Here is a 20,457-nt window from a genome sequence, read left to right as displayed (position 1 = left end):
AAGGAATTACACATGACAATGAAAGCATTTTTATTTTGCTTTATAACCTAATTAAATATATACATTAAAGGGACATGAAACCCAAAAATTTTCCTTCATGAATCAAATAAAGTATGCAATTTTAAACAACTTTCCAATTAATCTAATTTGCTCAGTTCTCTTCAGTTCTCTGCTGATTGGTGGCTGCACATATGTGCCTCTTGTCATTGGCTTACTGATGTGTACAGCTAGCTCTCAGTAGTGCATTGCTGCTCCTTTAATAAAGGATACAGAGAGAATGAAGCATGAAGGAATCAGGTGGAAAATATATGACGAGAATAAAGCAAGTATTGCAAAATAACTCCAACAGTCAGATAGACACCAATTCTGTAAGGAGATGGCATGAGAATAGAAAACAAGCCATAAATGAGGGCTACAAAAACAAGAAATAACTATAAGCATACTGATGATGGGCAAACACCAAAAAACCCAATCAAGTTTGATCATGGTCAAACTGGTTAGCACAACTGAAATATTAAACATAGAGAAAAGTGTTAAAGGGACAGTCTAGTCAAAAGTAAACTTCCATGATTCAGATAGTGCATGTAATTTTCCAATTTACTTTTATCATTAGTTGTGCTTGTTCTCTTGGTATTCTTACTTGAAAGCTAAACCTAGGTAGATCATATGCTAATGTCTTAGCCCTTGAAGGCCACCTCTTATCTGAATGCATTTTGACAGTTTTTCACAACTAGAGGGTGTTAGTTCAAGTGTGCCATATAGATAACATTGTGCTCATGAATGTGGAGTTACCTAGGAGTCAGCACTGATTGGCTAAAATGCATGTCTGTTAAAAGAACTAAATTAAGTAGGCAGTCTGCAGAGGCTTAGATACAAGGTAATCCCAGAAGTAAAAAGTATATTAATATAACGGTGTTGGTTATGCAAAACTGGGGAATGGGTAAAAAAGGGATTATCTATCTTTTTTAACAATTATAATTCTGGTGTAGACTGTCCCTTTAAGGAATGCAAACAATTTAACATTACAGAATGATGATACATAATCTTACACTTATTAACCCCTAATCTGATGCCCCCAACATCGCAGACACCTGCATTATATTATTAACCCCTAATCTGCCGCTCTGGACACCGCCGCCACCTACATTATACTTATGAATCCCTAATCTGCTGCCCCCAACATCGCCGAGCCCTACATTATATTTATTAACCCTAATCTGCTGCCCCCAATGTCGCCACAATCTAACTACATTTATTAACCCCTAATCTGCCGCCCACAACGTCGCCGCCACTATAATAAACATATTAACCCCTAAACCTAAGTCTAACCTTAACCCCCCCCTAACTGAAATATAATTACAATAAATCTAAATAAAATTACTACAATTAACTAAATTATTCCTATTTAAAACTAAATACTTATAAAATATACCATAAAATAGCTACAATATAACTAATAGTTACATTGTAGCTATTTTAGGATTTTTTTTTTTTTTACAGGCAAGTTTGTATTTATTTTAACTAGGTACCATAGTTATTAAATAGTTATTAACTATTTAATAATTACCTAGTTAAAATAAAGACAAATTTACCTGTAATGGAGGACCTCTTCTGCTCGGCTTGGATGAAGACTTCTGCCCGTCTGGAGAACCACTTCTTACTGGTTGGGTGACGACGTCTCACGGTAGGGTGATCTTCAAGGGATTAGTGTTAGTTTTTTTAAGGGGGGATTGGGTGGGTTTTAGAGTAGGGTTGGTTGTGTGGGTGGTGGGTTTAAATGTGTGGGGGGGTATTTGTACTTTTTTTTTTAGGTAAAAGAGCTGATTACTTTGGGGCAATGCCCCGCAAAAGGCCCTTTTAAGGGCTATTTGTAATTTAGTGTAGGTTAGGGCTTTTTTTATTTTGGGGGGCTTTTTTATTTTTTTAGGGGGATTAGAGTAGGTGTAATTAGTTTAAAAATCTTTTCGTACTTTAGATGATTTTGTACCTATTGTTACTAGTTAAAATAAATACAAAGTTGCCTGTAAAATAAAAATAAACCCTATTGTAGCTATCTTAGGGTTAATTTTATAGGTAAGTATTTAGTTTTAAATAGGAATAATTTAGTGAATTGTAGTAATTTTATTTAGATTTATCGTAATTATATTTAAGTTAGGGGGGGTTAGGGTTAGACTTAGGTTTAGGGGTTAATACATATAATATAGTGGTGGCGACGTTGGGGGCGGCAGATTAGGGGTTAATAAATGTAGGTAGGTGGCGGCGATGTTAGGGACGGCAGATTAGGGGTTAATAATATTTAAATAGTGTTTGTGATGCGGGAGTGCGGAGGTTTAGGGGTTAATATGTTTATTATAGTGGCGGCGATATCCGGTTCGGCAGATTAGGGGTTAAGATTTTTATTTTAGTGTTTGCGATGTGGGGGGCCTCGGTTTAGGGGTTAATAGGTAGTTTATGGGTGTTAGTGTACTTTTTAGCACTTTAGTTAAGAGTTTTATGCTACGGCGTTGTAGTGTGAAACTCTTAACTACTGACTTTAAAATGCGGTACCAGGCTTGACAGGAGAGGGTCTACCGCTCACTTTTTTTCAGACTCGTAATACCGGCGCTATGCAATTCCCATTGAAAATATAGGATACGCAATTGACGTAAGTGGATTTGCGGTATTTCCGAGTCTGGCCAAAAAAGTGAGCGGTACACCTGTACCTGCAAGACTCGTAATACCAGCGGGCATTAAAAAGCAGCGTAAGGACCTCTTAATGCTGCTTTTTAACCCTAACTCAAAACTCGTAATCTAGGTGATTGTTTTTCAGACACTGTGAGGAGAACTAGAATTACAGTGATATATTATGTGAATAATGACTGTGCAGGAGTTAATTAATGGGTTTTTTTATCTTTTGCTTTTTGGGTATTTAAAGGGACATGCAACTCATATTTATTCTTTCATTATTTAGATAGAGCATGTGATTTGAAACAACTTTTCATTTTACTTATATTATCAAATTTGCTTCATTCTCTTGATATCCTTTGTTGATGGAGCAGCTATTCACTACTGGGAGATAGCTGAACACATATGGTGAACCAAGAAAAGAGACATTTGTGTAAGCCACCAATCAGCAGCTATCTTATGTTTTGTTGACAAGGAGCACACACTGAAGGGCAGCATCTTTATTCCAATAACAACAGTTTAGTTTAAAAGGACTGTGCATTATAAATTTAGTTTTATCCTTTCATGTGTTCCCAATTATCCAGTTTACCTTATAAAATATATTAAATTGCTTGAAGCTGCCATCTATACTGAAAATATCAGTGCTGCAGCATTGGTTATAGAAAAGCTATGTAAACACGAAGATAAGTACTAAAATGTACATAGTTGTATTTTGTGTATACTGACAGACATTAGATAAGGACTTTGTGAACAATTGGTATAACACTGTTTCTTTGAGACACCTAAGTTTGATGTACTAATAACATTATTAGAGTATTTTTTAAATTACTATACTGTGAAAAGTGTTCATTTAGTCTAAGTTGTTGATTGGCCATGCACTACTATACAGAGAGTGCAGAATTATTAGGCAAATGAGTATTTTGACCACATCATCCTCTTTATGCATGTTGTCTTACTCCAAGCTGTATAGGCTCGAAAGCCTACTACCAATTAAGCATATTAGGTGATGTGCATCTCTGTAATGAGAAGGGGTGTGGTCAAATGACATCAACACCCTATATCAGGTGTGCATAATTATTAGGCAACTTCCTTTCCTTTGGCAAAATGGGTCAAAAGAAGGACTTGACAGGCTCAGAAAAGTCAAAAATAGTGAGATATCTTGCAGAGGGATGCAGCACTCTTAAAATTGCAAAGCTTCTGAAGCGTGATCATCGAACAATCAAGCGTTTAATTCAAAATAGTCAACAGGGTCGCAAGAAGCGTGTGGAAAAACCAAGGTGCAAAATAACTGCCCATGAACTGAGAAAAGTCAAGCGTGCAGCTGCCAAGATGCCACTTGCCACCAGTTTGGCCATATTTCAGAGCTGCAACATCACTGGAGTGCCCAAAAGCACAAGGTGTGCAATACTCAGAGACATGGCCAAGGTAAGAAAGGCTGAAAGACGACCACCACTGAACAAGACACACAAGCTGAAACGTCAAGACTGGGCCAAGAAATATCTCAAGACTGATTTTTCTAAGGTTTTATGGACTGATGAAATGAGAGTGAGTCTTGATGGGCCAGATGGATGGGCCCGTGGCTGGATTGGTAAAGGGCAGAGAGCTCCAGTCCGACTCAGACGCCAGCAAGGTGGAGGTGGAGTACTGGTTTGGGCTGGTATCATCAAAGATGAGCTTGTGGGGCCTTTTCGGGTTGAGGATGGAGTCAAGCTCAACTCCCAGTCCTACTGCCAGTTTCTGGAAGACACCTTCTTCAAGCAGTGGTACAGGAAGAAGTCTGCATCCTTCAAGAAAAACATGATTTTCATGCAGGACAATGCTCCAACACACGCTTCCAAGTACTCCACAGCGTGGCTGGCAAGAAAGGGTATAAAAGAAGAAAATCTAATGACATGGCCTCCTTGTTCACCTGATCTGAACCCCATTGAGAACCTGTGGTCCATCATCAAATGTGAGATTTACAAGGAGGGAAAACAGTACACCTCTCTGAACAGTGTCTGGGAGGCTGTGGTTGCTGCTGCACGCAATGTTGATGGTGAACAGATCAAAACACTGACAGAATCCATGGATGGCAGGCTTTTGAGTGTCCTTGCAAAGAAAGGTGGCTATATTGGTCACTGATTTGTTTTTTGTTTTGTTTTTGAATGTCAGAAATGTATATTTGTGAATGTTGAGATGTTATATTGGTTTCACTGGTAAAAATAAATAATTGAAATGGGTATATATTTGTTTTTTGTTAAGTTGCCTAATAATTATGCACAGTAATAGTCACCTGCACACACAGATATCCCCCTAAAATAGCTATAACTAAAAACAAACTGAAAACTACTTCCAAAACTATTCAGCTTTGATATTAATGAGTTTTTTGGGGTTCATTGAGAACATGGTTGTTGTTCAATAATAAAATTAATCCTCAAAAATACAACTTGCCTAATAATTCTGCACTCCCTGTACTGTGAATGGCTTAACCCTGTGGCGCAATGTCTGGACTTTCAGGGGCCACATCACAGGCTACTAAACACCTACACTATGTATTGTATCTGGATTTGATACCTAGGGTCTGGTGGATTGGAGGGCAATTTGTTTTTTAATACAAATTTTAATAATTATTGTAGCAGCAATGTATTTATTTATGTATGTCTCTTTAGCACAAAAGACACTGCAATAAGTAACACTATTTACTATAATCTGGTTACAAACTGAAAGCCTAGAGGAATTTGCTACTGGAGATTTATTCTGTGTTATATATTGATTTTTCTTGTCACATGAGATTGTTGGGGGATTTGTTCAAATTAGCACGTTGGGGCCACTTAATTGACTTCTTTGATTGATATAAATCATTTGTGTTTGCTATTTCTCCCTCTGTAGTACTCATAAGATCTATTAATACTTTAGATAATATGCAATTACATCAGTGTAAAAGTGATAGATTATGAAATGATATATGATCATTAGAAAAACTGTTTAAACTGTAACATATTGACTAGGTGTTTAGCTGTGTTAAATCCCTGAATGTATTATTCACTTAGAAGACAGTAGTCTATTATTATAAATGAGGAATCACATCATTTTTTTGCCAATTAGAATAAAACAAAATGTAGCAGTTTTTAGAATTTTGAACACTGCAATATACAGTCTGTCTAGGTTACAATTGTTATGACAACAGAAAAGATGACAGCCAGATGACAAATGCATAGTGTATGAAGTATATATTTATGCACAAGCAATATACAAGTAAGAATCATGTTGAAGAGAAGTAATCCGAACTATACAGATAATCACATGTAATGTGTAATCCACGTGATCATGCAGAAATGGGTAAAAAACAATAGCAGCATATAGCCCCTTTAAAGCAATGATGCTTACAGTTTGCAGCATGTTATATGCCATACACAGGATTGCCTAACACATAAGCAAAAGTTATATGTTCACAAGTATTCTACAGGATTCACCCACCTATAGGCATAAACAAATCACAAGCATGTTCCTTGTAGGAGTCATGACAAATAGAGATAAATGCATAGACCACACAAATAATAAGTATGTTACATGCATGGGGCATGAATACTATGCAAGCCATAGCATATTAGAAATGTGCTAAATGAAGCATAAGGTGGCCACATATCCCCTTTTAACTACATTGGGCTCCATTTACCAAGCTGCGATAGCAGCTTCAGATCACCAGCTAGTTTAAAGCATGCCTGAAACACTAGTTAAGTAGCAGTGGTATTTAGACTGCTGCTACTTAACCTCTCCATGATACTTTAGGTGGTGGATAGCAATCATCCTGATCCAAATGGATTGGGATGATTGACAGCTCCCTCTTGTGCATGATTGGCCTTGCGCAAGTAGGGGGCGGCATTGCACATTCAGCGAATTGTGCAATGTTAACTGCAGGAAGCGTACTTATCCACCCAGAAGTTGTTAAATCAATCTCTTTGGCTAATTTCCATAAAATATAAAAGGGTTCCTGAAAGTCCTGTTTGTTAAATATAGCCATTTGTACTTGCAGTATCTGGGAGGTTTCACAGTATAACTGCATTGCACTTAACCGCACTCTTCAGCCTCTGACCATAGGCATGCGCATAGTGTGTGCCAGGTGTGCCCAGGCAAACTCTAATGCAGCTGACACTAGACTGAGCTGAATAGCAAAAACATGGTTTTCCCAGTACACCGCCATCACCTAGGGCTACTTGGAACTTTTAATACTTGCAACCTCCTCTCCATTCAATCTCCTGGTAGCATAGAGAGAGTGCAGACCAGGTCACTGGCATCAGGGGTCCTGTGCAAGCCTCGCCCACCTACTAGACTAGGGCACAATTAACTCACTGCCATTGCTGTAGCTGCCATCATACTTTATTTTGAGCATATCAATGCTGGTAGTCTTCATGTCGTGCACAGTTTTTAGCATGATGTCAACAACATCAGCAACACAAGGAGACAATATTTAAGTGCCCCTGGCAGTGACTCTCTCCCTAAAGTGCAATAGGCAGCCTATGTGGGATGGGAGCCACTGCTTCCAATCCTATGTAGAGGGTTTGAGTTCTTTGGTGAACAATTTATACTATTTTTTTGTGTCTGGTTATCACTACTAGAAAATGTTGGTATTTTGTGTCATATTTGTTGAGCATATGTAGCATATTTATCAAGCTCTGTATGGAGCTTGAGGCCCCTTGTTTCCGGCGAGCCTTCAGAAAACAGAAACAGAAGTAATCAAGAAGTTATGAAGCGGACAGGTGCTCCATAACTTGTCCGCCTGCTCTGAGGTGGCGGACAGAAATCAACCCGATCGAATACGATCGGGTTGATTGACACCCCCTGGCCGGGAATCTGCAGGGGTTGGCATTGCACCAGCCATTCACAAGAACTGCTGGTGCAATGATAAATGCAGACAGCGTATGCTGTCAGCATTTATCGATGTGCCGCGAAGTGCAGCGGACATGATACGCTACTTCATATCATGTCCGCTCGCACATTGGTAAATAGGCCCCTGAATCTTTATGTAAAGATCTTCCAATAAAACTTTATTTTGTATGGTTGATTATAATGGATTGAAATGAATGTCCTTACTTTTCAAGTATTTTGTCACCTAAAAAAATCTCTGGGTGCACACCCTAATGAAATCTGCTGCACACACCTATACGTCTCACCAGATCCTTGCTTGTAAAGGAACCTCTCACCAGATCCTTGCATGTAAAGGAGCATCTCACCAGATCCTTGCATGTAAAGGAGCATCTCACCAGATTCTTGCATGTAAAGGAGCCTCTCACCAGATCCTTGCATGTAAAGGAGAATCTCACCAGATTGTTGCATGTAAAGGAGCCTCTCATCAGATCCTTGCATGTAAAAGAGCCTCTCACGAGATCCTTGCATGTAAAGCAGCCTCTCATCAGATCCTTGCATGTAAAGGAGCCTCACACCAGATCCTTGCATGTAAAAGAGTCTCTCACCAGATCCGTGCATGTAAAGGCGCCTCTCACCAGATCCTTACATGTAAAGGAACCTCTCACCAGATCCTTGCATGTAAAGGAGCCTCTCACCAGATCCTTGCATGCAAAGGAGCCTCTCACCAGATCCTTGCATGTAAAGGAGCCTCTCACCAGATCCTTACATGTAAAGGAGAGAGAGCACACTGCATGGCTACATTGAGAAGAGCTTTCCGTGTATCTTGCTGCAGCAAATAGTGCAAAGTAGGTATCAGGCAGATAGTGGAGGTAAGTAGCAGCTACTGAGGATCTTGCTGATGTGGAGTGAAGGTAATTAAAGCCAATGAGGGGTTGATAAAAACCCAGTTTCTTTCTTTCTTTCTTTCTTTCTTTCTCTCTCTCTTTCTATCTGTCTTTCTTTCTCTCTCTCTCTCTCTCCTGCTCTCTTTCTTTCTCTCTGTCTTTCCTTCTCTCTCTCTCTCTCTCTTGCTTTCTCTCTGTCTTTCCTTTTCTCTCTCTCTTTCTTTCTCTCTATCTTTCTTTCTCTCTTTGTTTCTTTTTTTCTTCATTTTTTATTTTATGCAAATTATATTTTCATATTAAAATATTGAACATTTTACTAAGCATTTATATAAACTTGGACCAAGTAACAAATCTGTTCAGTCTTCTTTTTCCTTTTTATGTGTCTTGTATGTTTGATCCAATTCTTCAACTTATATAGTGCAAGATAAGGTGATTATTTTTTATATATTACCTGTGATTGATATGTCCAGTAAACATTTCCAGTTAAACTGATATCTGAAAGCATTTAATACACTTGTGCCTTTATTTTAAGAAGTATTTTAGGAGAGCAATATGGGGAAATTGTGGTTGACTTGACAGAAACAATGGCATTTTATTGATTGATTTCAGCAGAACCAGATACATGTTCACTGTGCTGTAATGCAAGTTTCATTAGCTTTTCAGTGCGGTTTTAAAATGGTAACTAAAACAAATATTGTGTTGCCAAGGCAAAAACCGGACAGTGATTAATGATTAAGCAGACGTGTCGCAGTAGAAGACAGCAAATGATCATACATAAATACCGATCAGCAAGGCTCATCTGCAAGCTCCCTATTTGCTCTATATAATTTGTTAAAACATGTAATAAATAAACATATCATCATTTAAAACCTGATAGCTTATAGTATTAAGCTATCAGGTTTTAAATTATATTTGTATTTTTGCTACATATGTCCTAGATTCAGGTGCACTTGTTAAGCTGCTCACAGTAAAAATGAGCCTATATTCGAAAATTCATTGAGGCTCCCTTCATCTATGTTTTCTAGTCCATCACCAATGATGTTCCTGGTACTAACACATACATAAAGAAGAAGAATAATGTTAAAAAAAACAATAAAATACAACAGCAACATTGTAAGAAAATGTTTGCAAAAAGTGTTTTGCAAATGTATGTAATTGGTATTTGCATATGTGTTGTTTACGAAGTTAAAGTATTTTCACTGAGACTTCGCTTTGACAATCTTATAGATGTGAAAAAGGGGCTGACAGTGGGTGTTCCCGACACATGATCAGAAATAAATTGTCATCTAAACCTCGACTCAGGTTTTAGAAAGAGGCAATTGCTTTAGTGAAGTATCTGGTCTCAGGGTCGTGTCTGAACTTTTATCACGTTTTCTTTTATAGGTGGATCGTTTTAAAGTAGGATTTTTTTTATTTTAGTGTGCTTTGTTGTTTTTTTTTAAAAATATATATTTTTAACACATTTATGTGACAACAGTTTCCTTCACAGTGGAAGTCATTCTATTTGGTGGGCAGTTATGTTTGTGATAAATAGAAGTGTTTAGAAGTGGCTCCATGGATTTTAATGGAACTAATCTGACCACTCATTACTAACCAGGGCAGGTACGAGTCTTTATGAGCTCCACAATTTGTGAGGTGTGAAGTTGTAGCAACATTAGATTCACTGATTAGTTTTATTGAATCTAGTCATATGTCTAATTTTTTTATACCTAATAAAAGGATGGAATTATACCATGTACATCAGTTGCAAAATACAAACTAAAAGCCTCTGGAAAAGAAAGAGAGGTATCTCTGTCATCATATATCTATAATATAAAAGAATATCATATATACCAGTTGTAAATAAAATGAAAGCCACCGAAAAAAAGAGATGGGAAACTGCAAAACTCCACCATTATGGGTGATATATGCACAGACACAATTATTTGGTATTATATATTAATACAAATTTATGTATATAGGGTAAACATAAAAAATAAACTCCTAATTAGAGATATTCTAAAATATAAAAGGATAACTGATATTTCCTGGACAATATTATGTCTGATAAAGCTTCCTGATGCCTGACCCCTGATGTCTGATTTCTGACAATTAAAGTCTGATGTCTTATCCCTAACTTTTGTTTTCTGTTACATGAAGTATGAAGTATGAGGTAAAATGGAATTTGGGAAGGGGAGAATGGTATTTCAGAGGACGTATCATTGAACTTACGAGGAGAGAGGAGGAAGGATGGTGTTTTGGAAGGTAAAATAAATAGCAAACATTATGGTTTTAGGAAAAATGTAAAAATGTCCTTTCCCTCAGATGGGTTCTGTCCCAAGCAATTCCAATGCACAAATAAATATATATTTAGTTTTAATATCTTGTATGTAAGAACCTCCATAAAGAAAGGTGCACCCAAACAGAGACTCATGTCAGTCACTGAAAACTCAGGGATCTGCATGAGAAAGTCTGATTGGTAGCAGATCAGGGTAGCCTGGATCCTTCCACTAAACATAAAATAGTCCATGAAGTATTCTGTATTTTCCACCCTAAATTTTATAGATGTTAAGATGCAAAAATCTTCTGAAATGTTACACGAATCAATAATGTACTACTTCTTCAAACACAGAAGCTGCACAATTGGAGAGGGCAGGAAGAGGAAGGGGAAAGTTAAGTTAACAATTTAGAATTAGTTTCTGCCTTTTTCAACATAAGTGGACAGTATATACTACTCAATTTACTAGAACAATAAAAAAATCATAACATATTGATGTAATTTAGGACATAAAGCAGAATTTTACTTTGTAAATATTTTCTAAAATGTTACCTCAATTGTTGTATCAAACTTCATAACGGTTTGTGGTATAAAAAATATTGTGAGCGTTGTATATCCTCCAACAGGAACTACACCGTGATATGGTGTAATACTCATTCCAGGTAATGGACAAACGTCCTCAACCTGCGGACAATAAATAATTAATAGCTAGTTAACTTGGCACAAAGTTTTAATTTTTTTTTTTTTTCTTGTCAAATGTTCAAAGATAAATAAGCTTCCAATGATAAAAAAAAAAAGAAAAAAACAATTAATTGTAAGTAATGTGACAGTTTTATATGATTCTAAACAAATGTTTATAAAGGATATGTGTACAATTCTACTGGCCTAAAATGAATTTCTTCTTTTCATATTTTAACTTGTGCTTTATGGAACTGCTAAAAGAAGGTCAAGGTTTTCAATATGTAATATGAGCATTATGTTAGTGAGGCTAAACCAACTCTATAATGTAAAACGCTTATCCTCTAAGGCTAAAGACAGACCAGATTTTAACTGTTTTGGTGTCTGCTTTCTTTATACTACACTATGATTTCCCCCATTTGCAACAACTAACATGAACACTAGCTAACTGCTGGTAGAGTGGAGAAGGAGGCTCTAGCAGAGGTCATACCTTATGCTACTTACATGCACACAACATATTTAAATTAATAGAAGGGATTCTGTTGTTTAAATTAACAAGTGGCATGCATCTCTAAGATGATCTCAGTAAATCTGATTACCCGCAAAACTGTGCACCATGGATTTTTGACTAGAGAGAAGGAGACTGTAGTAAAGCACCTTTCTCCGCATTTTATGTTAAACAACAATGGACCCCTATCTGAATCAGAAGCTCATTTTAACATGAGGTGTCACTTATCCCCTAGAACACAGAGCCCCTAGTCCCTAAAAAGCAAACAGATAGGTATTAACCCCATCTTGAAAATGAGGGGAGCCTCTCTTTTCCAATAAGGGTCTCATTTCCATGGATTTGGTAAGTGAATTAAATAAAAATGTCATGTACTATTAAGGGGATAATGGCTAAGAAGAATCCTTAATGCTATAGACATAGAATATACCCCTCATAAAAAAGAAGGGGATGCCCTATTTCAAATCAGGGTTTTCGAGCCTCTCTTAGTAAACAACTGTCTACTAGCTGACATTTTCAGGGGGCTATGGGTTCTAAAATACACCCTAACACCTCTATAACAAAAAATGAAAAATATGGGAAAGTTATGCCTGTTTTAAACAAGAGGGTTACATTTCTAGGTGACAATCAGGTAATACCATGCAATCACTGGAACAAAAACTTATGCATATTAAACAAAATAATGTTGCAGCACCTCTGCCCCCCTACCCCAGTGTACAGAGAGATGTGGGAACCTCTCATTTGAAAGAGGTTATGCTCTAGTTATAAATTTAGGGTTATTTGTCCATCTAATTATTATTATTTTTTTTTAATTTTTTTTTCCAACCGACAGCATAACATCAATTTCTAGTGACAGAGGAAAAAGGACAAATATGTTTACAATAACAACCCATATTCCCTTATCCATATTACAACAATCAAGGGTTTGTACCGTCACATCTTACAACCTTCCCCACCAGGCCATGCTAAACCCTATAAAAGTCCTCAATATACATGTTACTCTCTAAACCCCGTTGTCGGGTATTTACCTGAATTCTTTAATCATTCCATTCATATCCCCCCCATTCACACAAAACAAAAAACAAAAAATAAAAACAAAGGGAAAAAAGAAGAAAAAAAAAAAAATTAAAGCCCCTCTCCTTACTGCATCAGGCCTGCCCATTCTCCCCTTAGATTTGCTTCCTGCATGAACATTGAGTTTTGAAAAGGGGCTATAATTAACTTCTGTGTACTGTTATCAAGTGATCTAATGTATTTTTCCCATTTAGCAAAAAAATCCTCTATGTTAACCTCCATTTCCATTTGTATTTTAGCCCTTTCTAAAAATAACTGATGTAATACCCCATTCCTGAATTCTGAGAATCTGGGTTCTTTCTGAGATTGCCAATTTTTCAGGATTATTCTCCTACCTATGAGAATTGCTGTATTTAACAAAACAGAGTTCCCCCCAGCGTCCTCATATGATGTTAAAAAGAATATGTTTAACCTTGTTAAATAAATGTGTGTTTTAAGGGTCTTTGTAGCCCAAAAGGAAATTTTACCCCAAAGTCTCTGGATCACTGGGCATGACCAAAACAGATGGACCAAATCCGCTAAATGAAAGTTACATCTTCCACAGACTAACTTTTCCCCTTCTCTCTTCCAATATACGCAAAGCTTGGGGGTACTATAGAACTGGTATAATATCTTAAGTTGCTGTTCTCTGTAATATTCCCCCCTCATAGCTTTAGCCGCCTTTCTAACGGAGCTTATCAGCACCTCAGATTCCATTTCCGGGCTAAGAATATCTCCCCATTTTAAAGTGAGGTACCTAATATTACTCTGCTCCTGACTACTTAGTAGTGCGGCATAGGTGGGGGAAATCGATACTTTCCCTATTCCAAATAGCACTAATATTTGTTTTAAGACTTTGTTATGCCAGTCCACATTTTCTACTCTCAAGATCTGCTCAGCATAGTGGCGGAGTTGCAAATAAGCGGAAAAACTGGGAGTTCACAATCGCAAATTCAGTTTTGCACTCATCAAAAGTTTTAACCTTATTTCTCTCCGTATTAATGACCTGGATCATATAGCTAACCCCTGCATCCATCCAGCTTCCAAATCTTAAGGAGTCATATCCTGCCAAGAAGTCAGGGTTCCCCCTTATAGTTAAATAGGGAGAAACCCTGAAATTAAAACCTATTCTTGCACAAAATTTTCGCCAAGCTCTGATCGGCTGTTCTATTATTATTAGTTGTCTTAATCCTTTAGGGATCTTAGATAGCGGCATATGAACCAGAGCTTTAAGGGAGAATGGGGCAACCATCCCTTCTTCAGCTTTACACAGAGCAAAATTGTCTGTTCCTAAGAACCAATCTAATACGTACTTCATATTAGCCGCAATATTGTATGCCTCTATATCTGGAATTGCTAACCCCATCCCCCTTCTACCTGCATACATACGTTTGAAGGCTATTCTAGGCCTTTTTTTATTCCATACAAATTGTCTTATATGTTTATTGATTAACATACTATCTTTCTTTAATAACATTTGTCCATCTAATTATGAGGTAAATGACATAATAATGACAAACACCACACTACAGAGGCCAGATTTTGAAGGTCTTGTAATGATAAAGAAGTATTTACAAACTGCTTAGCAATAGAAATTTATAACATGACCTCCTAATTTAGAAGAGGAATGTCTCATCAATCAAATAAGGTATTTAATGTAGTATAGCAGTCAAGTTAGTGCCATAGTAATAACAATCACCTTGTAGCATTTTGTTTGCTTCTTGGTATCAGAACTCAAACATTCATGTTTTTCCAAGCAAATACAAGTTTGTAGGTGACTATATAAATTGGAGAATTGGATAAGTGTGAAAAATAGTATAGAGTTACAAAACTCAAAAAACAACTTTTAATTACCTGGAAGTATGCATGATTCAGTCCTGTGTTCTGAAGTACTGCTGTTTTATATATAGGTAGTCCAAGTGATGCTTCATTGAAGGGAACTGATTGATCTGTGAACTGTACACTAGTTGGTCCTAGCTGAAATTATGAGTAAAAAGGTAATGTTATTATCAGGTAAACTGTAATTATAGGTGTATTGGATAAATTAAGTTAAATAAAAACACATATATTGTAGAATAAGAACTATTGCTACAGAACATAAATCATTTCCTGAAATTTTAGTTAAAAAAAACCAAAACCTAGAAGTATATAAATAAGCATATAATATAATTTATAAGCACATGTTTAGTAGAATAACGCAAAAAAAAGAAAAATTATTTGTGTAGAAACCAAAATAAATTAAAATCTGTAACATTAAAAACAACACAAATTGTAAAAAATTTACTAAATTTGAGTATTTTTAAAATTAATCTAATCTGAGAGAGCATGTAATTTTAAACAATCTACCCTGCAATGTTATCGGCTAGATTACAAGTCGCAGGCTCATGTTAGTATGACCGCGGTATTAAAATACAAAGTCCGCATTAACTTGCACTCATATTACAAGTTAAAAGTAAATGAGACTGCAAGAGTGCAAACTAAATCTGCGATTGTTGGGAAAGAGCAACTGAAGTCCTCATCGTAAAGGGTTAGGACTAAATAAAATGTTGCACCAAACACAACATATATACATTAAAATAAATTGTTACACTAATATATACACTATCTAATAAAAAAATTATTCATATGGATATAAAAAATAAAAAGTTATAAGGTTTAAAAGGTTTAAGTATATGACAAGGTATGGAAAGGCCTATAATATATATATACATACATGTCTAAATATGTGTATGTATGTATGTATGTATGTATATATACATATGTATACATGTATGTACACATATACATGTGTATTTATTTATTTTTATCTGTATATACATACATATATACACATAGGGATATATCTATCAAAGCGTCAACTATATTGCATTCGCCGGCATCAATGTGCTCGCCAAACATCGTGGCCGCGGATCTCAATACGCTCTCCTTATTTATAAAAAAGCCGTCAAAAACACGAGCAACAAGTACGGGGCGATGAGCATCGCACTGTTGTTAACTAACAGTCATCGATCTTGTGTTTTTCCCAACTTTATTTATACCATTTCACTAAATGCCGCCACTATATTAAAATGTTTAACCCCTATCCCACTGCTCCCCGACCCCTCTGCAACATAAATAAACTTATTAACCCATATCCTGCCGCTCCCCAACCCTGCCACAACCTAAATAAACTTATTAACCCCTAAACCTCTGGCCTCCTACATCACCAACACTAACTAAACCTATTCACCCCTAAACCGTCAGCCCCCCACATCGCAAAAACTAAATTAAGCTATTAACCCGTAAACCTAACAACCCCTTAACTTTAAATCAAAATTAAACATTATTAAAAAAAAAAACACACTAAGTTACCAGAAAACAAACACTAAATTACGAAAAAATAGCAAACCAAATTATCAAAAATAAAAAAATTACACCTAATCTAATAGTCCTATAAAAAAATGCCCCCAAAATAAAAAAAAACCTAGCCTACAATAAACTAACAATGGCCCTTAAAGGGACAGTAAACCTAAAAAATAATGTTATATAATTCTGCACATAGTGCAGAATTATATAACATTATTTTACTGCTATAGTTATAAAACCCTTTTTTCCCTTTTAATATTTAAAAAACATACCGCTTTTACAGACCCGCTCTCTGCTCTCTGCTGAGCGGGTCTGTTTTTTTTAGTCAGCGCATCGGGCCAGCTGTATAGTCACAGCCCGGCCCGACTGCGCCATAAGACTAAGTGCAGCTCGCTCCTGCTGTCAGATAGAGCAGGAGCGAGCTGCACTTAGTCTTATGGCACGGTCGGGCCGGGCTGTGACTATACAGCTGGCCCCGATTTATAGCAAGTTGCACAAGTTTAGGGCTTAGTCCATGCAGTTCTTTGAGTGTGTACTATGATGTTTTAAGCAGAGTCTTGTAATCAGATTGTTGTTTAACAGATGTTTTCAGCAGTTTGGCTATACTACATATGGGTTGCCTTTACGTGCAAGTTGCACATAGCGTCCGTCTACCATCAATTGACTACTTTTCTTTGAGGGTAACGGTATCTGTAACATGTTGTCTGTCACATTACCACTGTAACACTCATCTCGTTAATGCAATGTCAGTAATACATACATGGATATCATCGCTTTATGATGCAGATGTTTTTAATTTCAATTTTATTTCTAAATATGAATTTTCAAGTTTAATTGTGTATCACTATGTTTGTGTAAATAAGCAGAGGTAATTTGGTATTGATTTATGTTTTTTTTCATTTTTTATTTTCTTGTGTTATTTCTATGTGTGCATTTGTTTGCAACACGATAGATTATTGTACATTATTTTTTGTTTATAGATTGTCTTGAAAAAGGCTTACTATGATAGCCAAAACGTCAACTTATGTGTGATATGAATCATGAAATAAAGTTTCTATTTTGATTTTGAAAAGACCTGTGAGTGCCCTCCTTTGTGCCTGAAAGTCTACATATATATATATATATATATATATATATATATATATATATATATATATATATATATATATATATATAAATAAATAGAAGATTTTCTTCTTTGCGAAGAAAATTGGAATATAAAATTTGCATAACTACTTTCGGGTTAGCACAGTTGGTCGAATGCATTTCAGGTCAGCGCACAAGCGATAAGTTTTAGATTTTTTTTTCCAGTTTGCTTTCAACTTGTAATGCGTGCGTTAACCCACGCACGATTAAAGTTTACTTCTGGCGATGTTTCCGCGAGCTAAAGTGCTAAATAGTACTCCATTCACCAATCAGCAAGAACAACCCAGGTTGTTTACAAAAATGGGCCGGCATCTAAACTTACATTCTAGTAACTGATATGCTTTCAAGAACATTTAAGCCTGGACAAGAAGAAAGAGAGGAAAGGGACTTGGAAGAGCAAGTGTACTTTCACAATTACCTGCTACTGATGAGAAACTTAAAGAAATATGGCTAGCAACAGAAAGGGGTGCAACTATGGCCAACTTGATCACAATAATAAGGCAAGGATGGCCAAACTCAAAAGCCAAAGTGAATGTTGCCTTAAAACCTTACTGGAATGTTAGAAAAGAACTGTCAATAATTGATGGGATTGTTTTTAAAGGGGAGAGAATTGTGGTTCCCCGGAGCTCAGAAAAGAAATAATAAGAAAACTGCATATAGGGCACTTTGGAATAGCCTTGTGTAAAAGACGTGCTAGGGATCTCTTATATTGGCCTGGAATAAAGTCACAGATTGAAGATATCAATAATTGTGCAAAATGTCAATAAAATCAAAGAGCAAACCAAAAGGAGCCAATGGTAACAAGAGTACAGCCAGAGAGAGCTTGGCGAAGAATTGCATCAGACCTATGGAACCATAATAACTATCTTATAATGGTAGACTACTACAGTCATTGCTTTGAAATTGTTCAAATAAGAGACACTAAGTCTAGTGCAGTGATAAATGTAATTAAATCTATCTTGGCAGGTTATGGCATATGCGATGAGTTAATATCAGATAATGGTCCTCAGCACTCCTCAATGGAATTCACAAACTTTGCAAAAGAATGGGGTTTCAAACACACATTGTCCAGCCCACATTACCCACAGTCAAATGGCTTAGCTGCAAAATACGTACATATTGCAAAATAATATTTTGGAAAAAGGAGCCCAAACTAATCAAGATCCATACCTGTGTATTCTAAACTACCGTATCACCCCAATAGATGGAATTGCATCACCTTCACAATTACTAATGAGTAGACTTTAAAATCAGTTTTGCCCTCAAAACCTACACAGCTTGCCTCCAAAGTACAGAATCCTGCAATGGTTAAACAGCGAGTGGAATCATTAAAAAACAGGCAGAAACAGTACTATGATAGTGGGTCTAAATTTCTAAATTTCTAAAACCTTGTGAGCTTGGCGATAAGGTAAGGGTGCAAAATTTAGAAGGAAGGTGGAAACCTGCAGTGGTAACCAAAGTAACAAATGCACCACGCTCATACATTGTCCGCACCGAGAATGGCAAAGATTACCGGAGCAACAGAATACATCTGCATCATAACAGAAGTACGAATATTCCAGATGCAGAGCTTTATGTATCACCAAGGATTTCACATAGTGATATAAATGAGACTCTAAGCTCAACTGATGCTTCACATGTGGACATACAGGAGGGACAATTACTGAGTACAACACCAAGAAGGGAGAATATATCATAATGGTTTCTTCTAGTTGTTGCTGTTTATATTTGTTGCAGTTTAAATATTCTAACACTAGGGACAAGCATGAGGTATTACAGTGAAATGGGCATGTTGTCTTCAGTTAATAAAAAGTTCTTGAAGTTGAACAAGGGTGCATTTATGAGTTCTGTGCATTCTTTAACAGGAGATCTTTACAGAGATAGCAATATTTTTACTAATCAGTTCAAGGCAGTGTAGGAACATTATCAAATGTGGAAGCATAGGGGCATATGTATCAAGCTCCGAATGGAGCTTGATGCCCTGTGTTTCTGGTGAGCCTGCAGGCTCACCAGAAACAGCAGTTATGAAGCAGCGGTCACCAAGACCGCTGCTCCCTAACCTGTCCGCCTGCTCTGAGCAGGCGGACACACATCGCCGGAAATCAACCTGATCGAGTACGAGATTGACACCCCCTGCTGGCGGCCTATTGGCCGCGAGTCTGCAGGGGGCGGTGTTGCACCAGCAGCTCTTGTGAGCTGCTGGTGCAATGCTGAATACGTGAGCATATTGCTCGACGTATTCAGCGAAGTCTGGCGGACCTGATCCGCACTGTCGGATCAGGTCCGCCAGACTTTGATAACTTGGGGCCCATAGTCTGTACTTCACACCAGACACCATGAAGGTTCAGGTTTGTGATAAATAATTTTCATACATACAAATTGATCTGTTGTTAAATTGTTGAGGATCAATTGCAGGTTGAATAGCATTGAAATATCCAAATTATAAATAAATAGAATTTACCATTTAAAAGGTTGGACAGAGAAATGCTAAGATTTTTCTATACAATATATAGGAAATACAGTTAACTCTGTACCTCAATACATGGATAGATATGGCAATTTAAATACTCAAAAAAAGTTGACAACTGATAAATTTCCAAAAAGCAAAGGGTAATATTTCTTGTGAATTGCTACTTTTAGTGGCAAGAGTAATAAACAAGGAACAAATAATATCTGATTCTGAAGATCTTCAAAACTTTTCAGAGAAAAAAAGAGTGGAACGATATAGAAAGATATAGAAAAAAAAATAGAAAATATTTCAAAGAGGAACACTTTAGATTAATAGGTCTTTATGAATCTGTAAACCCACAACACATACTGAACGTTGTACTAAAATATTATCACACTCCTCATATACTCATATATTTTTTAAGTTATCCTGTAAAGTTTCTAGAAAAAGAAATAAACGCTTTCACGTGTCTGTTCTGTGTTAAACAAGGAGGAAAAACAATTTACCCTTATAGATAGATAGATAGATAGATAGATAGATAGATATAGATAGATAGATAGATAGATAGATAGATAAATATTTATTTTGATCTGCTATATTATCTATATTCTGCTATGTAGATTCAAAAGGA

At 36.5% G+C, this 20,457-nt stretch overlaps 1 protein-coding gene across 1 annotated transcript in view; it reads right to left on the bottom strand.

Annotated features, from left to right (window-relative positions):
• CFAP47 (cilia and flagella associated protein 47) overlaps positions 1 to 20,457 on the bottom strand; it is an 801,982-nt gene that overhangs the window by 655,375 nt on the left and 126,150 nt on the right. The window contains 2 exon segments of the mRNA XM_053705439.1: positions 11,203 to 11,334; positions 14,741 to 14,863. Of these exon segments, the coding sequence (XP_053561414.1) occupies positions 11,203 to 11,334; positions 14,741 to 14,863 (255 nt within the window).

Source organism: Bombina bombina, chromosome 3 (assembly GCF_027579735.1).
Source record: "Bombina bombina isolate aBomBom1 chromosome 3, aBomBom1.pri, whole genome shotgun sequence".
NCBI classification, from domain to species: Eukaryota; Metazoa; Chordata; class Amphibia; order Anura; family Bombinatoridae; genus Bombina; species Bombina bombina.
Note: the sequence above shows the minus strand (reverse complement) of the source record. Positions and strands in the feature narration are given on the sequence as shown.